This window comes from Heptranchias perlo, chromosome 6, assembly GCF_035084215.1.
Source record: "Heptranchias perlo isolate sHepPer1 chromosome 6, sHepPer1.hap1, whole genome shotgun sequence".
Taxonomy (NCBI): Eukaryota; Metazoa; Chordata; class Chondrichthyes; order Hexanchiformes; family Hexanchidae; genus Heptranchias; species Heptranchias perlo.
This window is the reverse complement of record NC_090330.1, coordinates 112,012,435-112,034,024: the sequence shown is the minus strand read 5'-3', so window position 1 is coordinate 112,034,024 and position 21,590 is coordinate 112,012,435. Positions and strand designations below refer to the sequence as shown.

At 44.2% G+C, this 21,590-nt stretch overlaps 1 protein-coding gene across 4 annotated transcripts in view; it reads left to right on the top strand.

The window, feature by feature from the left end:
- Nucleotides 1–21,590, top strand: part of tubgcp3 (tubulin gamma complex component 3) — an 88,970-nt gene that overhangs the window by 21,190 nt on the left and 46,190 nt on the right. For all 4 annotated transcript variants that reach the window (XM_067986662.1, XM_067986663.1, XM_067986664.1 and 1 more), the window contains exons 4-9: nt 1,475–1,552; nt 7,676–7,890; nt 12,164–12,333; nt 13,592–13,710; nt 20,008–20,133; nt 20,704–20,772. In XM_067986662.1, coding sequence (XP_067842763.1) covers nt 1,475–1,552; nt 7,676–7,890; nt 12,164–12,333; nt 13,592–13,710; nt 20,008–20,133; nt 20,704–20,772 — 777 coding nt within the window. The remainder of the gene's footprint in view (nt 1–1,474; nt 1,553–7,675; nt 7,891–12,163; nt 12,334–13,591; nt 13,711–20,007; nt 20,134–20,703; nt 20,773–21,590) is intronic.

The following is a 21,590-nucleotide window of genomic DNA, read 5'->3' as shown; positions in this document are numbered from 1 at the left end:
AATGGCATTACCATTGCCGAATCCACCCCCAATCAACATCCTGGGGGTCACCATTGACCAGAAACGTAACTGGACCAGCCATATAAATACTGTGGCGACAAGAGCAGGTCAGAGGCTGGGTATTCTGTGGTGAGTGACTCACCTCCTGACTCCCCAAAGCCTTTCCACCATCTACAAGGCACAAGTCAGGAGTGTGATGGAATACTGTCCACTTGCCTGGATGAGTGCAGCTCCAACAACACTCAAGAAGCTCAACACCATCCAGGACAAAGCTGCCCACTTGATTGGCATCCCATCCACCACCCTAAACATTCACTTCCTTCACCACCGGCGCACCGTGGCTGCAGTGTGTACCATCTAGAGAATGCACTGCAGCAACTCGCCAAGGCTTCTTATATAGCACCTCCCAAACCCACGACCTCTACCACCTAGAAGGCCAAGGATAGCAGGCACATGGGAACAACACCACCTGCACGTTCCCCTCCACGTCACACACCATCCCGACTTGGAAATATACCGCCAATCCTTCATCGTCACTGGGTCAAAATCCTGGAACTCCCTTCCTAACAGCACTGTGGGAGAACCTTCACCACACGGACTGCAGCGGTTCCAGAAGGCGGCTCACCACCACCTTCTCGAGGGGAATTAGGGATGGACAATAAATGCTGGCCTTGCCAGCGACGCCCACATCCCATGAACAAATAAACAAAAATTTAACCACGAACGTAGTGAATCACTTTTGGAACCATAGAAGTTTACAGCACAAAAATAGACTCTTCAGCCCATTGTGCCTGGGTTGCTCTTTGAAGCAATTCAAAACTAATCCTACTGCCCTGCTTTCTTCCTCATAATGCAAATACTGTAAAATTCATGAATGTAAATTCACGAAATCTGTAACAAAAACAGAAAATGCTGAAAATAGTGCAATTTACTGTCGAAATCTGTTACTGTTTCGTAAGTTGACCTCTCTTCACATTCTGGGAGCTATTGAATATTTTCAGTGCTTTTTGTTTTTTTGGCCTTTTCATTCATCACAAGTTATTTTATTCATTTTTTGAGCCTCTTAGATTGTATGATCTTAAGTTTCTTGCATGGAAAATTGTGCCATGATTAGCTGTTGTGTCTGGTGCTCATCTCTTTTTCCTCCCTACCCCCACCCCAGCTGCCAGTGTTCAGCACCCCCACCCCACCCGCCGATGTTCAGCCTCCCCACCCCAGTTTCTGTGAAGAGCGGATGACGTTTTGGTCTTATTTAGGTGACTGATTGTGACTGCTGCGTTTTCAGTGTTTGGAGAATTATCACAGATTGGACTGGAACTACAGTATCTGCGCTTCTGCAAACAGCTGCTTATCTTTAAGTATTGGGATGTGTTGTCTCTCTTTTACAGGCCTGTTCTGGTTCGTGCCGCATTATTTCAACGATTGTGGTGAAACTATTATTTGATTTAAAGGATGTGTTCTCTTCCACATACAGGGTATAATAAAAAACCGATGGGCTGTACTCTACCTCCTGCTAAGCCTTAGTGAGGATCCACGTAAACCCCCGAGCAAGGTAACAATGAAAGTGTCCTCTGATTATTTGCATAAGCAATAACCCGTCAGGAAACTATTAGCAACCAGTTCAAATACCATTTATATCTGTGAAGAAATGGCTGGATTTATATCTTGGTATCTGGTAATAGAATTTATTACTCTAGTGTTAGAAAAAGTGTCTGAATTCATTGATTGTGATATCAGATGGTTAATCCATAAAGAAGTTTAACTTCTTTACTTAAAGAGTGGTTAGAATGTGGAACTTGCTACCACATGGAGTAGTTGAGGTGAATATCATTGATTCAGTTAAGGGGAAGCTCGATAAGTAGTTGAGGGAGAAAGGAATAGAAGGATATGCTGATAGGGTGAGATGAAGTAAGGAGGGAGGAGGCTCGTGTGGAGCATAAACACCAGCATGGACCAGTTGGGCCGAATGGCCTGTTTCTATGCTGTGTAATATTTGGGTTAAACCTAAGGTTTAAAAAATAACCAGGGGTTTTAATAACTTGAGGAGAAATCTTTAGCTTCCTGGGTAAACCTACAGACAAATAGTGGAAGTATTCAAAGATGTATTTGGTACGATACAAAACAAGTACATACCCCTAAAAGGCAAAAGCACCATTTGTGCAGTTAAGCAACCATTGAGGTTTGTGCCTCAGTTGTCTCGTTCAATTGGTTCTGGGGAAACCAGGAGATTTTAGCACAAATAGGAAAAAAGTGACTCCATGACATCAGAACGGGTCTGTTAACCTCCACGTCGTCTTTAGTCCAGGATCTAAAGCCAGCAGCACTGGTTTACTTCAATGCCTACAAGGCTGGGTTGTCTGCTGCCAGCGTTGTATTTCCTGATGTCGTATTGGATCATTTCCTCTGTCTTGGCAGGACGTCGAATTCTGGGGTGGGAGTAAAACAGGGAGAATACTGAAATAAATATAAATTTGGGATAGGTTGGGGAAGTTGAAGGAAGATGAGGCTCCAGGCCTTACTCGGGGACTTGAAGAAGTGGAGAGTGAAAGCAACTACACCCATGTCACTGCCTTTAGGGAATCATTAGAAACAAGATCCGTGCCTGACGATTGGATAGTAGCTAACACAACTCCAATCTTAAACTACAGACCAGTGAGCTGACCAACTGCTGTGGGTTGTGTTAGAAGGGATCCTGGAACAGGAGATAAAGAAACCCCTAGATAGGTGTGGGATAAGAAGAGGGAGTCAGGGAGGTTCTGTCCAACAAATTTACTGGAGTTCTTTCAGGAAATGTCAGATAGATGATTGAAATTTAATGTGGAGAAATGGGTGATGTATTTTGGGAGGAAGAATAAGGATAGAAAAGATCACTAAATGGTAAAACTTAAAAGGAGAAGAGCAGAAAGACAGGTTCATTGGGAGGACAAGTTGATAAGGCTGTAAAAACAAAAGGGATAATCCTAGGTTTTATCACTTTAAATCTTTGGATATTGGAAAATTTGTACATGTAACTTGGAGAGATTAATTGAATAAAAGGATTTTTAGCCTGCCATACTTGGAACGCACTTGATCTTAAAGCATAAGATTATAAGCTAAATGTTTCAATCTTGTTAAGTTCTGCAATTAGTGGTTGCTACATACACAATGAGGATGCTTACTGGGCTGCTTGGAAAATGTAATCAAATATCCGTTGGCATGCAATTAGTGTTCAGGAATACTTCTGCACTCAGGCTTGTGATTTTGTTCATTTTAGTGAAGCAGAACTGAAAGTGAGTGTGGAATAAATCTAATTTTAAGAGTTCCTCAGGAATCCAGTCGATGAAACATTTAAAATGTTTGAGCACGCTTAAAATTCCATTAAGAGCAGGAAAAGTGAACAGCCTCACTCTGGCACTCAGTACGTCACATTCGGTCTTGATGTATAAAATGTAACCATTATTTGGGAAGTTTGGTACTGCACTACATATGCACAAGGTACAACAACCATTTGGAAAAAACTTTTAATTTGGGCTTTTTTTTACGTCCTTGTTCAACTGAATCATAGAATCATAGAAGTTTACAACATGGAAACAGGCCCTTCGGCCCAACATGTCCATGTCGCCCAGTTTATACCACTACGCTAGTCCCAATTGCCTGCACTTGGCCCATATCCCCTCTATACCCATCTTACCCATGTAACTGTCCAAATGCTTTTTAAAAGACAAAATTGTACTCGCCTCTACTACTGCCTCTGGCAGCTCGTTCCAGACACTCATCACCCTTTGAGTGAAAAAATTGCCCCTCTGGACCCTTTTGTATCTCTCCCCTCTCACCTTAAATCTATGCCTCCTCGTTATAGACTCCCCTACCTTTGGGAAAAGATTTTGACTATCGACCTTATCTATGCCCCTCATTATTTTATAGATTTCTATAAGATCACCCCTTAACCTCCTACTCGCCAGGGAAAAAAGTCTCAGTCTATCCAACCTCTCCCTATAAGTCAAATCATCAAGTCCCGGTAGCATCCTAGTAAATCTTTTCTGCACTCTTTCTAGTTTAATAATATCCTTTCTATAATAGGGTGACCAGAACAGTATTCCAAGTGTGGCCTTACTAATGTCTTGTACAACTTCAACAAGACATCCCAACTCCTGTATTCAATGTTCTGACCAATGAAACCAAGCATGCTGAATGCCTTCTTCACCACCCTGTCCATCTGTGACTCCACTTTCAAGGAGCTATGAACCTGTACTCCTAGATCTCTTTGTTCTATAACTCTCCCCAACGCCCTACCATTAACGGAGTAGGTCCTGTCCCGATTCGATCTACCAAAATGCATCACCTCACATTTATCTAAATTAAACTCCATCTGCCATTCATTGGCCCACTGACCCAATTTATCAAGATCCCGTTGCAATCCTAGATAACCTTCTTCACTGTCCACAATGCCACCAATCTTGGTGTCACCTGCAAACTTACTAACCATGCCTCCTAAATTCTCATCCAAATCATTAATATAAATAACAAATAACTGGACCTAGCACCGATCCCTGAGGCACACCGCTGGTCACAGGCCTCCAGTTTGAAAAACAACCCTCTACAACCACCCTCTGTCTTCTGTCGTCAATCCAATTTTGTATCCAATTGGCTACTTCACCTTGGATCCCGTGAGATTTAACCTTATGTAACAACCTACCATGCGGTACCTTGTTAAAGGCTTTGCTGAAGTCCATGTAGACCACGTCTACTGCACAGCCCTCATCTATCTTCTTGGTTACCCCTTCAAAAAACTCAATCAAATTCGTGAGACATGATTTTCCTCTCACAAAACCATGCTGACTGTTCCTAATCAGTCCCTGCCTCTCCAAATGCCTGTAGATCCTGTCTCTCAGAATACCCTCTAACAACTTACCCACTACAGATGTCAGGCTCACCGGTCTGTAGTTCCCAGGCTTTTCCCTGCCGTCCTTCTTAAACAAAGGCACAACATTTGCTACCCTCCAATCTTCAGGCACCTCACCTGTAGCGGTGGATGATTGAAATATCTCTGCTAGGGGACCCGCAATTTCCTCCATAACGTCCTGGGATACATTTCATCAGGTCCCGGAGATTTATCTACCTTGATGCGGGTTAAGACTTCCAGCACCTCCCTCTCTGTAATATGTACACTCCTCAAGACATCACTATTTATTTTCCCAAGTTCCCTAACATCCATGCCTTTCTCAACCGTAAATACCGATGTGAAATATTCATTTAGGATCTCACCCATCTCTTGTGGTTCCGCACATAGATGACCTTGTTGATCCTTAAGAGGCCCTACTCTCTCCCTAGTTACTCTTTTGCCCTTTATGTATTTGTAGAAGCTCTTTGGATTCTCCTTTGCCTTATCTGCCAAAGCAATCTCATGTCCCCTTTTTGCCCTCCTGATTTCTCTCTTAACTCTACTCTGGCAATCTCTATACTCTTCAAGGGATCCACTTGATCCCAGCTGTCTATGCATGTCATATGCCTCCTTCTTCTTTTTGACTAGGGCCTCAATCTCCCGAGTCATCCAAGGTTCCCTACTTCTACCAGCCTTGCCCTTCACTTTATAAGGAATGTGCTTACCCTGAACCCTGGTTAACACACTTTTGAAAGCCTCCCACTTACCAGACGTCCCTTTGCCTGCCAACAGACTCTCCCAATTAATGGTAGGGCGTTGGGGAGAGTTATAGAACAAAGAGATCTGGGAGTACAGATTCATAGCTCCTTGAAAGTGGAGTCACAGGTGGATAGGGTGGTGAAGAAGGCATTCAGCATGCTTGGTTTCATTGGTCAGAACATTGAATGCAGGAGTTGGGATGTCTTGTTGAAGTTGTACAGGGCATTGGTGAGGCCACACTTGGAGTACTGTGTACAGTTCTGGTCACCCTATTATAGAAAGGATATTATTAAACTAGAAAGAGTGCAGAAAAGATTTACTAGGATGCTACCGGGACTTGATGGTTTGACTTACAGGGAGAGGTTAGACAGACTGGGACTTTTTTCCCTGGAGAGTAGGATGTTAAGGGGTGATCTTATAGAAGTCTATAAAATAATGAGGGGCATAGATAAGGTCGATAGTCAAAATCTTTTCCCAAAGGTAGGGGAGTCTATAACGAGGGGGCATAGATTTAAGGTGAGAGGGGAGAGATACAAAAGGGTCCAGAGGGGCAATTTTTTCACTCAAAGGGTGGTGAGTGTCTGGAACGAGCTGCCAGAGGCAGTAGTAGAGGCGGGTACAATTTTGTCTTTTAAAAAGCATTTGGACAGTTACATGGGTAAGATGGGTATCGAGGGATATGGGCCAAGTGCAGGCAATTGGGACTAGCTTAGTGGTATAAACTGGGCGACATGGACATGTTGGGCCGAAGGGCCTGTTTCCATGTTGTAACTTCTATGATTCTATGAATCAACTTCTGAAAGTTCCTGTCTAATACCATCAAAATTGGCCTTTCCCCAATTTAGAATTTTAACTTTTGGGCCAGACCTATCATTCTCCATAGCTATCTTAAAACTAATGGAATTATGATCACTGGTCCCAAAGTGATCCCTCACTAACACTTCTGTCACCTGCCCTTCCTTATTTCCCAAGAGGAGGAATTTAAAGAAAAACAAAGTGTTAACTTACGCCCTTGGGTTATGATTTAAAACATCCATTTCAGGTGCAGCTTTGCAGTTTGTGTATATGCAATAATAACCCTTATAACTGAAGAATTGCAGAACACTTTGTGCTTGGATCAAAAGTTCCAGCATGACAAGGAACGGGAAGCGGCTTAAGTGAAGTAGAATTCTGTGGTTTGATCAAAATTACTTGAAGATGGCTCCATGTATTGAAGTTGGAGAGGAGCACGGAGCACAGACGTTTCCTCTGTTGCTCGTCCTGTAAATTCAAGCAATGGTTCAGAAATGGTACTGAGCGTCAGAGTCAGAGGTTATCGCAACATTGATGTCAAGTCAGATTCAGAATACCAGGATGGTTTTGTACCTGCGATAGATGCAGGTCACCTGAGAAAGTGAAAGGTGAGTGCTGGAGAGTTCAGGAACATGGGACTGGTCTAGGAGCAGAAATCCCCATACGTTGAATGCTTTTAATGTTGACCTTTTTGCTGAGCTTTGGGCCTCCAAGTTTGGAGACACCCCAGTATATCCGAGCTCTGTTTCATTTTATACGATTCAAGATTATGTGTGCACTTGTGTACAGTATCTCCACTAACTCCTTGTTTGGTTTTATGATTTAAAACTGTTGGTTAGAAGCAGCCTGGGAGCAGACATTTGGTGTCACACATACCCTGGTGTGATGACCTGAATGACATTGGTGGGCTGTACACAGCAGCTCCCAGTTCATGATGCCAGTGCTGTCGAACTTCGGTTCATATCTGGGACTTGCAAGCACAATGCCTGTTTCTAAGCTGCCTGTAGCTGGCAATTTTAAAGCACTACAGGTGAATATACAATAACTTGCTTTATAACCTTAAAGATTATGCATATGTTCGTTGCAGTAAGTTTTAAAGAGTGGACTGTATGGGAACTCTAGTCCGTTGAATTTTAAATTTGCATTTTGCTTTTTTTCATAGACTTTTTTTCTTGTCACGGTTTTTGTTGAACAGCACACAGTTGTACACTTTTTTTATACTATTGCCTCCTTGTCTAAAGCTCACTTATTCTGCTTTTCCAGGCAGCCAATTATGCAGCATTATTTGCTCAAGCGTTGCCGAGAGATGCTCATTCTACTCCTTACTACTACTCAAGGCCCCAGAGTCTGCCACTGACGTACAATGATAGGGCTCCCTCGTCTCAGAGTGCTGGCAGCATGGGAAGTAGTGGAGTTGGTAGCCTTAGTGTGTATGGCTTAAATGGACCAACGCCAACCCCTCAGTCTTTATTACCTGGGTAAGTAATCTTCTGTTTTGTAACTTAAAATAAAATATGAATGCAAAATTCTTCAAGACAATTGTGGAATAATTACTAATGTAATGAAGGAGAATGATATGTAGTCAGTTTGACGTGAGTTTGCATCATCCTAACTCAAAGAACTATCAGACCAGCTGCCGTTTTGCAATTTCCTCCACTGTCCCCTTGCTGGGAGAAGGGTGTTGATTGTTGACGCGGAATGGAAAGTTTGAACCTGTGTAATAAAGTGGGGAATTTTCTGTTTAACGTATTTCTTTCCAGGCTGACTGTGGGAGGTGATGACGTCAGTCTGGAGAAGCTGTATATCATATGATTGTGTCTGTCACCAAAAGAACACTCTTAAATAGTTGACACACTGGAAAGTGATCTTACAAAGGTGGAGATAGATCACAAGGCCTTGAGTAGCTCATCCTGTACCCAAATGTTACTGGTGGCTATGAGAAGGGAACAAGTTGCATTAAGTAAGGGAAACTATGAGGGGCAGTATTTTTACAAACGGTATAAATATCTGCAAACCTCGCAAACTTTCACTCATTGGAAGTGAGCTCAGTCCTGAATGCCATTCTAAAGGAATCCTCCAAATGCGTTTGTGTCTTGGGGGCACTGTGAAAGTAAACTGGTGGTGGGCAGAGGGAGGGGAGTCCTTGGTTCTGATAGTGCCTCCCAACAACTCTATACATTCCCTGCACACAGTTTTAATTGTTCCTGATGCTTTCAACAAGATGTGAAGGGATGGAATCTTGTCCAAACTATGAGGCGTGCTTTTATTTTTCTTAAGGTTCTGTTATGTGCCCGCTTCAGATCTCCCATCAGGAAGCAATGTTGACTACATACTGTTGCAAATGTAGGTTGGGCTTCTGATCAGGATTCTTTGTGATCCCTTTCGTTCATTCTTCTCTTTACACGCTCTCTTTTGCTCTCCTCTTTCACCTCTCGTCAAACTGGGAGGTATTCGGGCTGGGCAGCCGAGTGGAGGTGCTGGGGGCATTGGTGAGCAGGGCATCAGGCCCTTACTGTGTCACAAAGATGTGACAGGTAATAAACATAACAAACAGGAAGTCTCAAGCATTTTAATATATAGGTATTTGTGATCTGGACACTGTTATGGGGCATAATATCAACATTTGCAGTTGAAATTCAAATAATGAGTGTGGTTAACTGAAGGGGATTGTAACGGACTTAAGAAAAATGTTGTCAGGTTAACAGATTAGAGAGGTAGACATTTAATGTGGAGAAATGTGAGGTGATTATATTTTGGGAGGAATAATGAGAGGAAATATATGGTGAATAGTGTAATTATTAAAGAGAGTAGTAGAGAGAGTTAGGGATTCAGATGCAGAAGTTGCTACAACTGGCAGGACACATTGATAGTTTTTTTTTAAAAAGCATGTTGAATCCTAGGTTTTATAAGTAGTGGTATGGAATACAAGAGCAAAGAGGTAATGCTATCTCTATACAAATCATTGGTTACGCTGCAGTTACAATATCGTGTCCTGGTTTGGGTGCTTTAGCTTAGGAAGGATATCAAGGCCATGGAGAGGGTCCAGAGGAGATTCATTGAGGTGATACCAGGCATGAGAGGATTTAGTTATGAGGAGAAACTGGGACTTTTTTTTAGAAAAAAAGTTGAGGATATCTAATAGCGGTGTTCAAAATTATATATTTTTTATTCGTTCATGGGATGTGGGCGTCGCTGGCAAGGCCAGCATTTATTGCCCATCCCTAATTGCCCTTAAGAAGGTGGTGGTGAGCCACCTTCTTGAACCGCTGCAGTCCGTGTGATGAAGGTTCTCCCTCAGTGCTGTTGAGTAGGGAGTTCCAGGATTTTGACCCAGCGACGATGAAGGAACGGTGATATATATTGCCAAGTCGGAATGGTGTGTGACTTGGAGGGGAACGTTCCCGTGCGCCTGCTGCCCTTGTCCTTCTAGATGGTAGCGGTCGCGGGTTTGGGAGGTGCTGTCGAAGAAGCCTTGGCGAGTTGCTGCAGTGCATCCTGTCGATGGCACACACTGCAGCCACGCTGCGCCGGTGGTGAAGGGAGTGAATGTTTAGGGTGGTGGATGGGGTGCCGATCAAGTGGGCTGCTTTGACCTGGATGGTGTTGATCTTCTTGAGTGTTGTTGGAGCTGCACTCATCCAGGCAAGTGGAGAGTATTCCATGACACTCCTGACTTGTGCCTTGTAGATGGTGGAATGGCTTTGGAGGAGTCTGGGTGAGCTGCTCGCCGCAGAATCCCAGCCTCTGACCCCAAATTATATGGGGCTGTGATAAGTAAATCGGAGTTGGCTTGTGACTAACTAGGGCATAAATTTAAGAACAAAAGGAGAGGTTGGAAAAATTTCTTAAGCAGAGGGTTGTTAGGACATGGACTACTTGACCAGAAATACTGGGGAAAACAAGGGAAGTGGATAAATATTTGAAAAAGAAAAATGTAGAAGGATAAAGGGAAAGGCCAGTGGAAAGGCAGGATGGGGATAACTCAGAGCCAGCACATATTTGATGGGTAAATTAGTCTGTGCTGTAAAATTTGATGATTCCACAATTAAAAAGCTGGTCAAGCTCTCTGTAAATGATTCGCCCAACATGTAGATGTTGGCTTTATTATGCAGATGACCTTATTAACAATCATCACTTGCCCTCTCAGACTTAGTCTCCTCTATTCCACATTACTGCATTTTACTGTCCCAAGTAAATCCAATCCACTTTTTAAAAACAAATCTGGTGTCTTTGGGATCGGAGATTTCAGTGGCTATTGTGTACATTTTGGCTTCTGTCATGTAGGGTTGTACATGTTTCACAAAATGTCTCTTCCTTTTTCTCTTTCCCCCCCCCACCCACCCACCCAGAAGTCAGTGGAACTTTGTCAATTCGGGAGTCAGTGATTTGAAAATTGCGTAAAAAGTTTGGAAATTATTGGGAGCCTGACTGCAGAACTTCAGGGACCCTAGAAAATGATACAGCTCTAGTGAGTTAATCCTCAAGTTGGATGCTGTGTATCGAGGCTGGCATTGCATTTTGCAGAAATTGTTTCATATGGTCATACAGCTGAATAATTGACTTTGAGGAGTTTTCTTACATTCTCAGGGGGGAGAAGAGAGAATTTGTGAACTTGTTTTTCAGGTTAGCACTGGAACGTACTGCATTGCTTGCAGTCAGTGCAACCATAAGAGAGTGGAACCAACAGCAAGTTGAAACCTAGTAGCGTTAAAGGTTTCAAGTTTGTGCAGTTCAAAAGACATTGCTCTCTCTATATAGCTTAGCATAGCATGTTGGGGAGCAAACAAGTGGAACCAGATTCTGTTTCGTTTTTCTCCAGCATAGGGGGTAGCCTGTCCAAAATACGATGTTGCTGTGATTTTTAATGCTTTGCTTACAGATCTCCCATGGCCTTGCTCATGGTGTGTTGGCGAATATATTGTAATAACAATAAAAATGATAATGTGATAGAGAAAATGTTATAGGAAGGAAGTGTGAATCTTAAAGGAAGTACAGACACTGTAGGCGAGACTTTTAGTATATTACAGATATTTCTGATTCAAAAGTTTTTTTTACTGCACCAATTCTTATTGCCAAGAGACGAGTAGGAATAACAAAATGATTGTTCTGGGAGATTTTAAATCTCCACTTATTGATTGGGATAGATAAGGAGTAAATGGAGAAAAGAGAATGAAATTCCTGCAATGTATACAGGACTCCTTCTCCAAGCAGTATGAGGAGAAGTGTTGTTGGATCTGGTTCTGAGTAATGAAATAGAGCAAGTCAATGAGCTAAATATGGATGAGCACCTCGGGAGTAGTGATCATAATATGATCAGGTTTAAGATTCAATATTTAATGTAAGGCATTTAGAACAAAGAACAGGAGAGATGTCTTTACACAGTTGTGAGGCTGTGGAATTCACTTCCAGGGCTGATGCAGAAACTGTCAACACTCAAGATTACATTGGATAGGTGGATGAAGACAAAGGGGTCGTTCCCCCTCTCCCTCCTGCTCCTCCTCCCCGGGTCGTCCTTAGCATTAATTGCACTTTACTGATTGGACTCCCCCCTCTCTCTGAAAGTAGGTCTACACAAAGCTTTCAAAATTTGGGTGTGTGTATGGCAGAAGCCCAGAGCAGTTGTTCTGCAGCCTGAGTTCCAGTGATACTCTGAGTTGCAAAGTAATTGCAGGCAAATAAGTAATGGTTTTTAAACAGGGCCAAATTTCTGTAAAGTGTAACTCCTAATGAGGTTGTTTTTATCTTGTTCAGACAAACGTACCAAACTACAGGAACGGGAGATATAATGAGGCAACAGTTAGGATCGCGGTTTGCTTGGGCTTTGACTGGTGCTCAACCTCCATCGTTATCTACCTCAAAGGGCCTGCCGAGCTCCATCTCTCGCAATATGTCAAGACTGAGACGTGAAGGGGAGCTCGGTTGTGAGTATTCGATAGGTTCTTCATTTGCTGCTGTGGTTAGGAGTCACCATGTCAACATGGGAGGATGATTTCAGAATAGTTGTCCAAATCATCTGGTCATTATCACATTGCTGTTTGTGGGATCTTGCTGAGTGCAAAATGGCTGCTTTGTTTCCTACATTACAACTGACTACACCTCAAAAGTACTTTGTTGGCTGTAAAGTGCTTTGGCAATTTCTTTCTTTTATTTCTTTTCCCTTCCCTCCCACAAATTGAAGAGGGTTTTCTCTTCCAAGTTATTTCCCCTGTATCACATGGTGTTCCCCTTACTCTTGAGTATCTTGACAACGGTCTGAGGACCTAATTCTATTTGTGTCCATATTGTGATCATATTGGTCTATCGTTGGCAAGTTTGCCTTTGGTTAATTTGATCAATTGGCATCTTATGCAAGCTATTAGGAAGTTGAGTCTTGATCAGCCCTTACTTGCCTTGAATTAGTTTCCTCTTGCAGTTTTTTCTCAATTTCATCTCAGTCAAGAAATAGTTCCCTTGCTTTATGCTCCACCTCACGCCAGGTGCAGAGTGCCAGGCTCACTGTGGCTGCTTGCAGAGTCCTGAGCCACAATGGTACCTGTATCTGGGCAGACACGTGTTTCCTAATGGCTCAAAGACCTCAGGCAAACCAGTGGCCAAGCAACTGGAGGGCTAAGTAGGTAAAAGAGTGCTTTCCGCAGTGGAAAGAACCCAGAGTCTTGGCTGTTGATTGGCAACATCCTGGAAATCTCTTTCAGATAATAGAGTAATGCACAGATGTTTATTGTTGAGATTTTACTGCTGTTCGCCATGTTTTTGGCAGCTGGTGGTGCGGTTCCTCGGACGAGCACGTCCTTTTCTGTATTCGTCACTCGGGTTACGTCCATGATGCACGGAGAATGCTGAAGAAGCATTAGGCACCTTGCAGAACCTTCTCATTGATACCATCATCGACTCGCCGCGGCCCCGTCCAGGGACCGCCTCCCGCGCCGCGGCCCCGTCCAGGGACCGCCTCCCGCGCCGCGGCCCCGTCCAGGGACCGCCTCCCGCGCCGCGGCCCCGTCCAGGGACCGCCTCCCGCGCCGCGGCCCCGTCCAGGGACCGCCTCCCGCGCCGCGGCCCCGTCCAGGGACCGCCTCCCGCGCCGCGGCCCCGTCCAGGGACCGCCTCCCGCGCCTTAACTGTAGAGATAGCATTTTCCTTTTAATGGGCTTAAAGTCACTGATCTATGGTATTATTTTTCAGCATCTCCAGAGGTAACAGAAGCCGCCCTGGTCAGGGATATTCTATACGTCTTCCAAGGAATTGATGGCAAATGTATCAAAATGTGTAATTCTGAAAACTGCTATAAAATTGATTCCAAGGTAATTTTAAATAATTGTTTGGAATAAAAATAAACTGTTGTATGGTACTTACCATTTATATATTTGCACAGTTGCGTTTATTTTCCTTTCATTAACGGACTAATGAGCAGAATGTCAAGTATAGGGAAAGCATTTATTGTAGTGTTTGTTTGGGCTGGGAGAGATGGCATTTTTTCTCTGTGTATGTGAGTGAATATCAATATCCTGGAAGTTTCGAGTGCAATTAAGCTGCTTTCTCTACCACATACTGAAGAATTAACGCAGCTGTCCAGCAGGTAAATCTTTGCGCCAAAGTAATCTAGAGGCGTGATTTATTGGTCTTGCATTCTAAACGTATTGGTGCTTTGCTTTTCTCTGTTTGCATTGGGATGTGTTGGCTAAGATCAAGGTTTTTTCTTTTAAACACACACACACACACACACACACACACACACACACACACACACCCTCGCTCTTTTCCCTCTTGGGTTGATGTAAAATAACCCATGACACTATTTGAAGAAGAGCAGGGGATTTCACCCAGTACCCTGGCCAACATTTATTCCCCAAACACCACCATCAAAAAAAACGCACATTAACTGGTTATTTATCTCATTGCTGTTGGTGGCACCTTGCCAATTAACTTATGTTTGCCCTACAAAACAATAGTTATCACTTTAAAGTGCTGAGGATGTGAAGGGTGTTACAACAATGTTATTTCTTCCTAATGTGTTCCTTACTGGATTGGTTCACACTTGCTCCTGGGAGAGGTGAGAGTAGTAGCAGTGACTCCTCCTGATATAGTTTGGTCTCGGCCTTGGCTGACGCCATTCTGCTTGTCCAATCATTGATTCTGGAAGGTTCGAAAGACTGGACTGATTGTGTACTTACAATACTTCTAATGGAGGGTAGTTCAAGAAGGGCAATCATCTGACTTTCAGTATATGTTTTGCATTGGTTCCAAAAAATACATCATTCATTTAATCTCTATCAATGAATAAATGCTGTTGTCAAAATGCAGCACTGGCTTTGAGTTTGATGCCAAGACAGAGATGTGAACTTCCGCATCTCTCGTGTGTAGGGTGTCGTTCTGGAAGCAGACCTTAGTACTTCTTATCCAATCAACAATACTTCCACTGCCAGTAGAGTCATAGAAGTTTACAACATGGAAACAGGCCCTTCGGCCCAACATGTCCATGTCGCCCAGTTTATACCACTAAGCTAGTCCCAATTGCCTGCACTTGGCCCATATCCCTCTATACCCATCTTACCCATGTAACTATCCAAATGCGTTTTTAAAGACAAAATTGTACCCGCCTCTACTACTGCCTCTGGCAGCTCGTTCCAGACACTCACCACCCTTTGAGTGAAAAAATTGCCCCTCTGGACCTTTTTGTATCTCTCACCTCTCACCTTAAATCTATGCCCCCTCGTTATAGACTCCCCTACCTTTGGGAAAAGATTTTGACTATCGACCTTATCTATGCCCCTCATTATTTTATAGACGTCTATAAGATCACCCCTAAACCTCCTACTCCCCAGGGAAAAAAGTCCCAGTCTATCCAACCTCTCCCTATAAGTCAAACCATCAAGTCCCGGTAGGAACAATAGGAAATAGTTTGAGGTGCTGTTTTACTCAGTCTTTGTACATTTAAATATATTTGTTTTGGTAGTATCTTGTGTTATAAAGTGTTTGGTAAGTTTAGACATCAGAACATTGGAATATACAGGAAGATTTTGGTCCACTTAACTGGAACCAGAGTTCAGTGAATATGCCGGTTACTCCCTAAATCCAACAGTTGATGTTTTTACAAGGCTCGCAGTTGTCGATGTTGATTTTGGGTTCAGGTACTTGTACATTTTTCTGTGTTTGGTTGGTGCCAGCACCCAGGTATCAAGTAGCGCAGATGGCTGCTCAGCAATGGGTGGGGGAGGGGAGGGGCGCAATGGTCCAATTACTTTCCAAATCGGTATGGGAGTTGGAATTGGGATGCCAGAATTGCCAAAATGATGTTCAGTGGTGGGATGGCTGAGGGGTGGGTTCTACTCAACTTAGCTGTTTAGGGGTGGGGTTTCCAGTTTTCCAAACCATGCTGTCACCTTGGTGTTCGTGACTCTGAAAACACATCCAGCAGCCGGCAATTCGGACTGTGGCTGTGGTGGATCGCCCTGCTCACTAATGTGGCAGCTGCCGAGTAATGGCCAGTGATAAGCTGCTCGCCCATCATTGTCCTGGTAGCTTCATTCCGCCCCTTCCAGGATCAACACCAAAGTTTTCTGCGTTCCTGTTCGCGATGGTTGAATTTGTGCAAGTCCCAGCAACTCTCAGATGAGCTTCTGCTTGAGTGGCAGAGATTAATTCAGTGGAGTTGTTCGGTGGCCTTCAGTCATGGTGTGAAGTTTTTTGCTGGTAATATGAGCTTCTTAAGATTTCTCTTCTGTAAAGAAGGATATGCGGCTTTGGAGTTGGTACAGATTGCTTACCTTACCAAGCCATGCTCCAGTAAATGTATCGGTGCAGTGCAACCTGATGTTAATTGTAAGGAAATGCTCTGAGTTCAGATAAACAGCCCAATGTCAGTTGATTGACTATCACATAACACGATGCTCACAGCATTACCTGCAGAAATAAAACCATTGGAATGTTGCAATCAGAACTCACCATTTCCCATTTTTAATATGTAATAGATGGAAGGGTTATTATTATCTTACAATTCCTTTTAAGACTTCTGCTTGAATATATTTTGGCTTTATGCTCTGACAATAGACTGTTTAGTAGGGTGCCAGCACCCAGGGTGTGTTAAACAAGTTTCAAAATTGAATTTAATCTGACCCCTCCTACCCTTATAACCATGATGTGGAGATGCCGGTGATGGACTGGGGTTGACAATTGTAAACAATTTTACAACACCAAGTTATAGTCCAGCAATTTTATTTTAAATTCACAAGCTTTCGGAGGCTTCCTCCTTCCTCAGGTGAACGTTGTTGGAAATGAAATCCTCGAAATGAAATCGCATTTATAAATCACAGAACAATGCTTGGTGATTACAGACAGTTTTTTCAACTGCCCGTTGCCAAGGCAATCAGTGTGCAGACAGACAGGTGTTACCTGCAAGGTCTCCGAATATACAAATCACCAAAAAAACCCCCAAAAAAACCAAAGAGATAGAGAGGTAGAAACATAGAAAAGACAGCAACTGACCCGTTATATTAAAAACAGATAACATTTGTTCGCTGGTGGGGTAACGTGTAGCGTGACATGAACCCAAGATCCCGGTTGAGGCCGTCCTCATGGATGCGGAACTTGGCTATCAATTTCTGCTCGACGATTTTGCGTTGTCGTGTGTCTCGAAGGCCGCCTTGGAGTACGCTTACCCGAAGGTCGGTGGCTGAATGTCCTTGACTGCTGAAGTGTTCCCCGACTGGGAGGGAACCCTCCTGTTTGGTGATTGTTGCGCGGTGTCCGTTCATCCGTTGTCGCAGCATCTGCAAGGTCTCGCCAATGTACCATGCTCTGGGGCATCCTTTCCTGCAACGTATGAGGTAGACAACGTTGGCCGAGTCACAGGAGTATGAACCGTGCACCTGGTGGGTGGTGTCCTCTCGTGTGATGGTGGTATCTGTGTCGATGATCTGGCATGTCTTGCAGAGGTTACCGTGGCAGGGTTGTGTGGTGTCGTGGACGCTGTTCTCTTGAAAGCTGGGTAATTTGCTGCGAACGATGGTCTGTTTGAGGTTGGGTGGCTGTTTGAAGGCGAGTAGTGGAGGTGTGGGGATGGCCATAGCGAGGTGTTCGTCGTCATTGATGACATGTTGAAGGCTGCGGAGAACATGGCGTAGTTTCTCCGCTCCGGGGAAGTACTGGACGACAAAGGGTACTCTGTTGGTTGCGTCCCGTGTTAGTCTCCTGAGGAGGTCTATGCGATTTTTCGCTGTGGCCCGTCGGAACTGTCGATCGATGAGTCGAGCGTCATATCCCGTTCTTACTAGGGCGTCTTTCAGCGTCTGTAGGTGTCCATCACGTTCCTCCTCGTCTGAGCAGACCCTGTGTATTCGCAGGGCCTGTCCATAGGGGATGGCCTCTTTGACGTGGTTAGGGTGGAAGCTGGAAAAGTAGAGCATCGTGAGGTTGTCCGTGGGCTTGCGGTAGAGTGAGGTGCTGAGGTGCCCGTCTTTGATGGAGATTCGGGTGTCCAAGAAAGAAACTGATTCTGAGGAGTAGTCCATGGTGAGCTTGATGGTGGGATGGAACTTGTTGATGTTATCGTGTAGTCTCTTCAGTGATTCCTCGCCGTGGGTCCATAGAAAGAAAATGTCGTCGATGTATCTGGTGTATAGTGTTGGTTGGAGGTCCTGTGCAGTGAAGAAGTCCTGCTCGAACTTGTGCATGAAAATGTTGGCGTATTGGGGTGCGAATTTGGTCCCCATAGCTGTTCCGTGTGTTTGGGTAAAGAACTGGTTATCGAAGGTGAAGACATTGTGATCCAGGATGAAGCGGATGAGTTGTAGGATGGCGTCTGGAGATTGGCTGTTGTTGGTGTTGAGTATTGATGCTGTCGCAGCGATGCCGTCATCGTGGGGGATACTGGTGTAGAGTGCCGAGACGTCCATCGTGGTGAGAAGTGTTCCTGGTTCAACTGGTCCGTGGGTACTGAGTTTTTGTAGGAAGTCTGTAGTGTCGCGACAGAAGCTGGGGGTTCCCTGTACGATGGGTTTCAGGATGCCCTCGATGTATCCAGAGAGGTTCTCACACAGGGTTCCGTTGCCTGATAAGATAGGACGTCCGGGTGTGTTGGCTTTGTGTATCTTTGGGAGGAAGTAGAAGTCTCCCACGTGGAGAGTACGTGGGATGAGAGTGCGTAGGATGCTTTGAAGGTCTGGATCGAAGGTCTTGATTGTCACCCGAGCTCAACGCAACGCCATCAACGCTCTCAAGACCAACCGCAACATCGTCATCAAACCAGCGGACAAAGGAGGAGCCATAGTCATACAGAACAGAACGGACTATTGCAAAGAATCATACCGACAACTGAACAACCAGGAACACTACAGACGGTTACCCGCAGATCCGACCAAAGAACACACCCACCAGCTCAACAAACTGATCAAGACCTTCGATCCAGACCTTCAACAGAGTACCCTTTGTCGTCCAGTACTTCCCCGGAGCAGAGAAACTACGCCATGTTCTCCGCAGCCTTCAACATGTCATCAATGACGACGAACACCTCGCTATGGCCATCCCCACACCTCCACTACTCGCCTTTAAACAGCCACCCAACCTCAAACAGACCATCGTTTGCAGCAAATTACCTAGCTTTCAAGAGAACAGCGTCCACGACACCACACAACCCTGCCACGGTAACCTCTGCAAGACATGCCAGATCATCGACACAGATACCACCATCACACGAGAGGACACCACCCACCAGGTGCATGGTTCATACTCCTGTGACTCGGCCAACGTTGTCTACCTCATACGTTGCAGGAAAGGATGCCCCAGAGCATGGTACATTGGCGAGACCATGCAGACGCTGCGACAACGGATGAACGGACACCGCGCAACAATCACCAAACAGGAGGTTTCCCTCCCAGTCGGGGAACACTTCAGCAGTCAAGGACATTCAGCCACCGACCTTCGGGTAAGCTTACTCCAAGGCGGCCTTCGAGACACACGACAACGCAAAATCGTCGAGCAGAAATTGATAGCCAAGTTCCGCACCCATGAGGACGGCCTCAACCGGGATCTTGGGTTCATGTCACGCTACACGTTACCCCACCAGCGAACAAATGTTACCTGTTTTTAATATAACGGGTCAGTTGCTGTCTTTTCTATGTTTCTACCTCTCTATCTCTGTTTGTTTTTTTTTTGGTGATTTGTATATTCGGAGACCTTGCAGGTAACACCTGTCTGTCTGCACACTGATTGCCTTGGCAACGGGCAGTTGAAAAAACTGTCTGTAATCACCAAGCATTGTTCTGTGATTTATAAATGCGATTTCATTTCGAGGATTTCATTTCCAACAACGTTCACCTGAGGAAGGAGGAAGCCTCCGAAAGCTTGTGAATTTAAAATAAAATTGCTGGACTATAACTTGGTGTTGTAAAATTGTTTACCCTTATAACAGTTGCTTTGAGGTACTGGTGACTGGGTAATAAGCAAATATCAGAGGAGTGACAGAGGCTTTTTACCTGGCAATGTAAACCGGGCAATAACCTGGTGGCAGTTCAGGAGGGGGGGTTTCAGGAAGATACCAGATGTTGTTCTTGCCAGAAATTAGATTTTGTGTTCTATCAACATAAACGTTTTGTTTCTTACAGTTGGGAATATCGAAATCTCTGAGGGATACTGCAAGTAGATTAGCAGAACTCGGATGGCTTCACAACAAAATAAGAAAGTACACGGACCAGAGATGTGTGGACCGTGCCTTTGGCCTTGTGGGGCAGGTATGTTGGATTCATCTTACAGCGCCTATATCCCTGAACAGACAAATTATGTAAGAAAGTACAGAAAAAGGTCAAGGATTAAGAAAAGGCTATTTATCCCTGGAGTATTCAGCTGTCCTAGCCTAGCTTCCAGATCCTCCCCGCCTGGTATCCCGTTCTGTCCCTCTCAACCCCCAGCCCAACATCTGTTGTTGGAAGTGCACTGCCCTACCTGGTAGATTATTCACCCTTTTAAGTAAATTCTTTAAGATCTGTTTACAATGTTTCACTTGTTTAGCTTTGGCCGCCTGCTTGTTTTACAGATACGGTGTTTTTAAAAATGTCAATTTGGTTGAAGTAAGACGGCTTGATGGGATAAACTATTGCTGTGGAGAGCAGCTAATTCTGAAGCAACCAACGTTCTTTTCAAAGCTGTCTAATTCTGGACATTTTGAGACCTATATGTAGTTCATCTTGATGTATATAAATGTTCTCTATTAAATAGTAAACTAAAGCATACTGTGTATCTAAGGAAAAGTTAAATAATTGTTTATCTCTTTAAGCCTCTTTTTAATTCTTTTATTCCTGCAGAGTTTTTGTGCTTCCTTGCATCAGGAGTTGAAGGAATATTACAGGTTGCTGTCTGTTTTACATTCTCAGGTAAAAGACTCTACTCCTCTCACATTTGCCCTGTTACCAATACCTCAAAGCTGCTCCTTTGAAGTTGTGAGGGTGGGGGGGTGGTGTCAGACTAAATTCTATTGTGTTTCTGCTGGCTCCAAAAACTCCTTAACTCTGGTGGATACTGTATACAGTAGGACTTGTTGGGTAAATCTAAATATCCCCTTCTGTCATTGAAATTTCAATCTTCTGTGTTCCAATGTATTCTGTCCGTTAATTCCCTTGTTAAATTACCACCATTTTAAAAAAATGTACTGTGATTTGAAAGAATGATTTTTGTGAAAGTGGAGCATGTGTTTTAATTCTGTCTTGCCACGATCCCCTCGTTAGTGATACAGAATTGTTAACCTTACCGCTAATGATTTTGTAAAAAAATGTAAAGCCTATTTAGAGAAAGACTGCAGTAAGGGCGGCTTACTGCAGTCTTTCTCTAAATAGGCTTTACAGATCTGTGCGACCAGACTGGCTACCTTCGAGCCAGTGAACTCCCACCGATTGTTACTTGGCCCTAGTTTCCATGGGATCCTGTGCAAGAACAGATAGGGTACTCACACCTGCCCTTTAGTGGTGGGGGGCTGGCAGCTCCTATAATAAAAGCACAAAATGCAGCAGAGCACAGCAGATCTGTGAGCCCCTGTTAGCAGGAAGGATGGGCTCATGTTTGGGGTGTAGACCCTGGGGAGCAATGGTAAATTCCAAGTTCAATGTTGCTTCCGCTTCTTTATCAAAGAGAAGGAAATTCTGTTCAGAGCAGAAGATTCTGTCAGAATAGGACACGGTCCTTAGACCCAAACAAG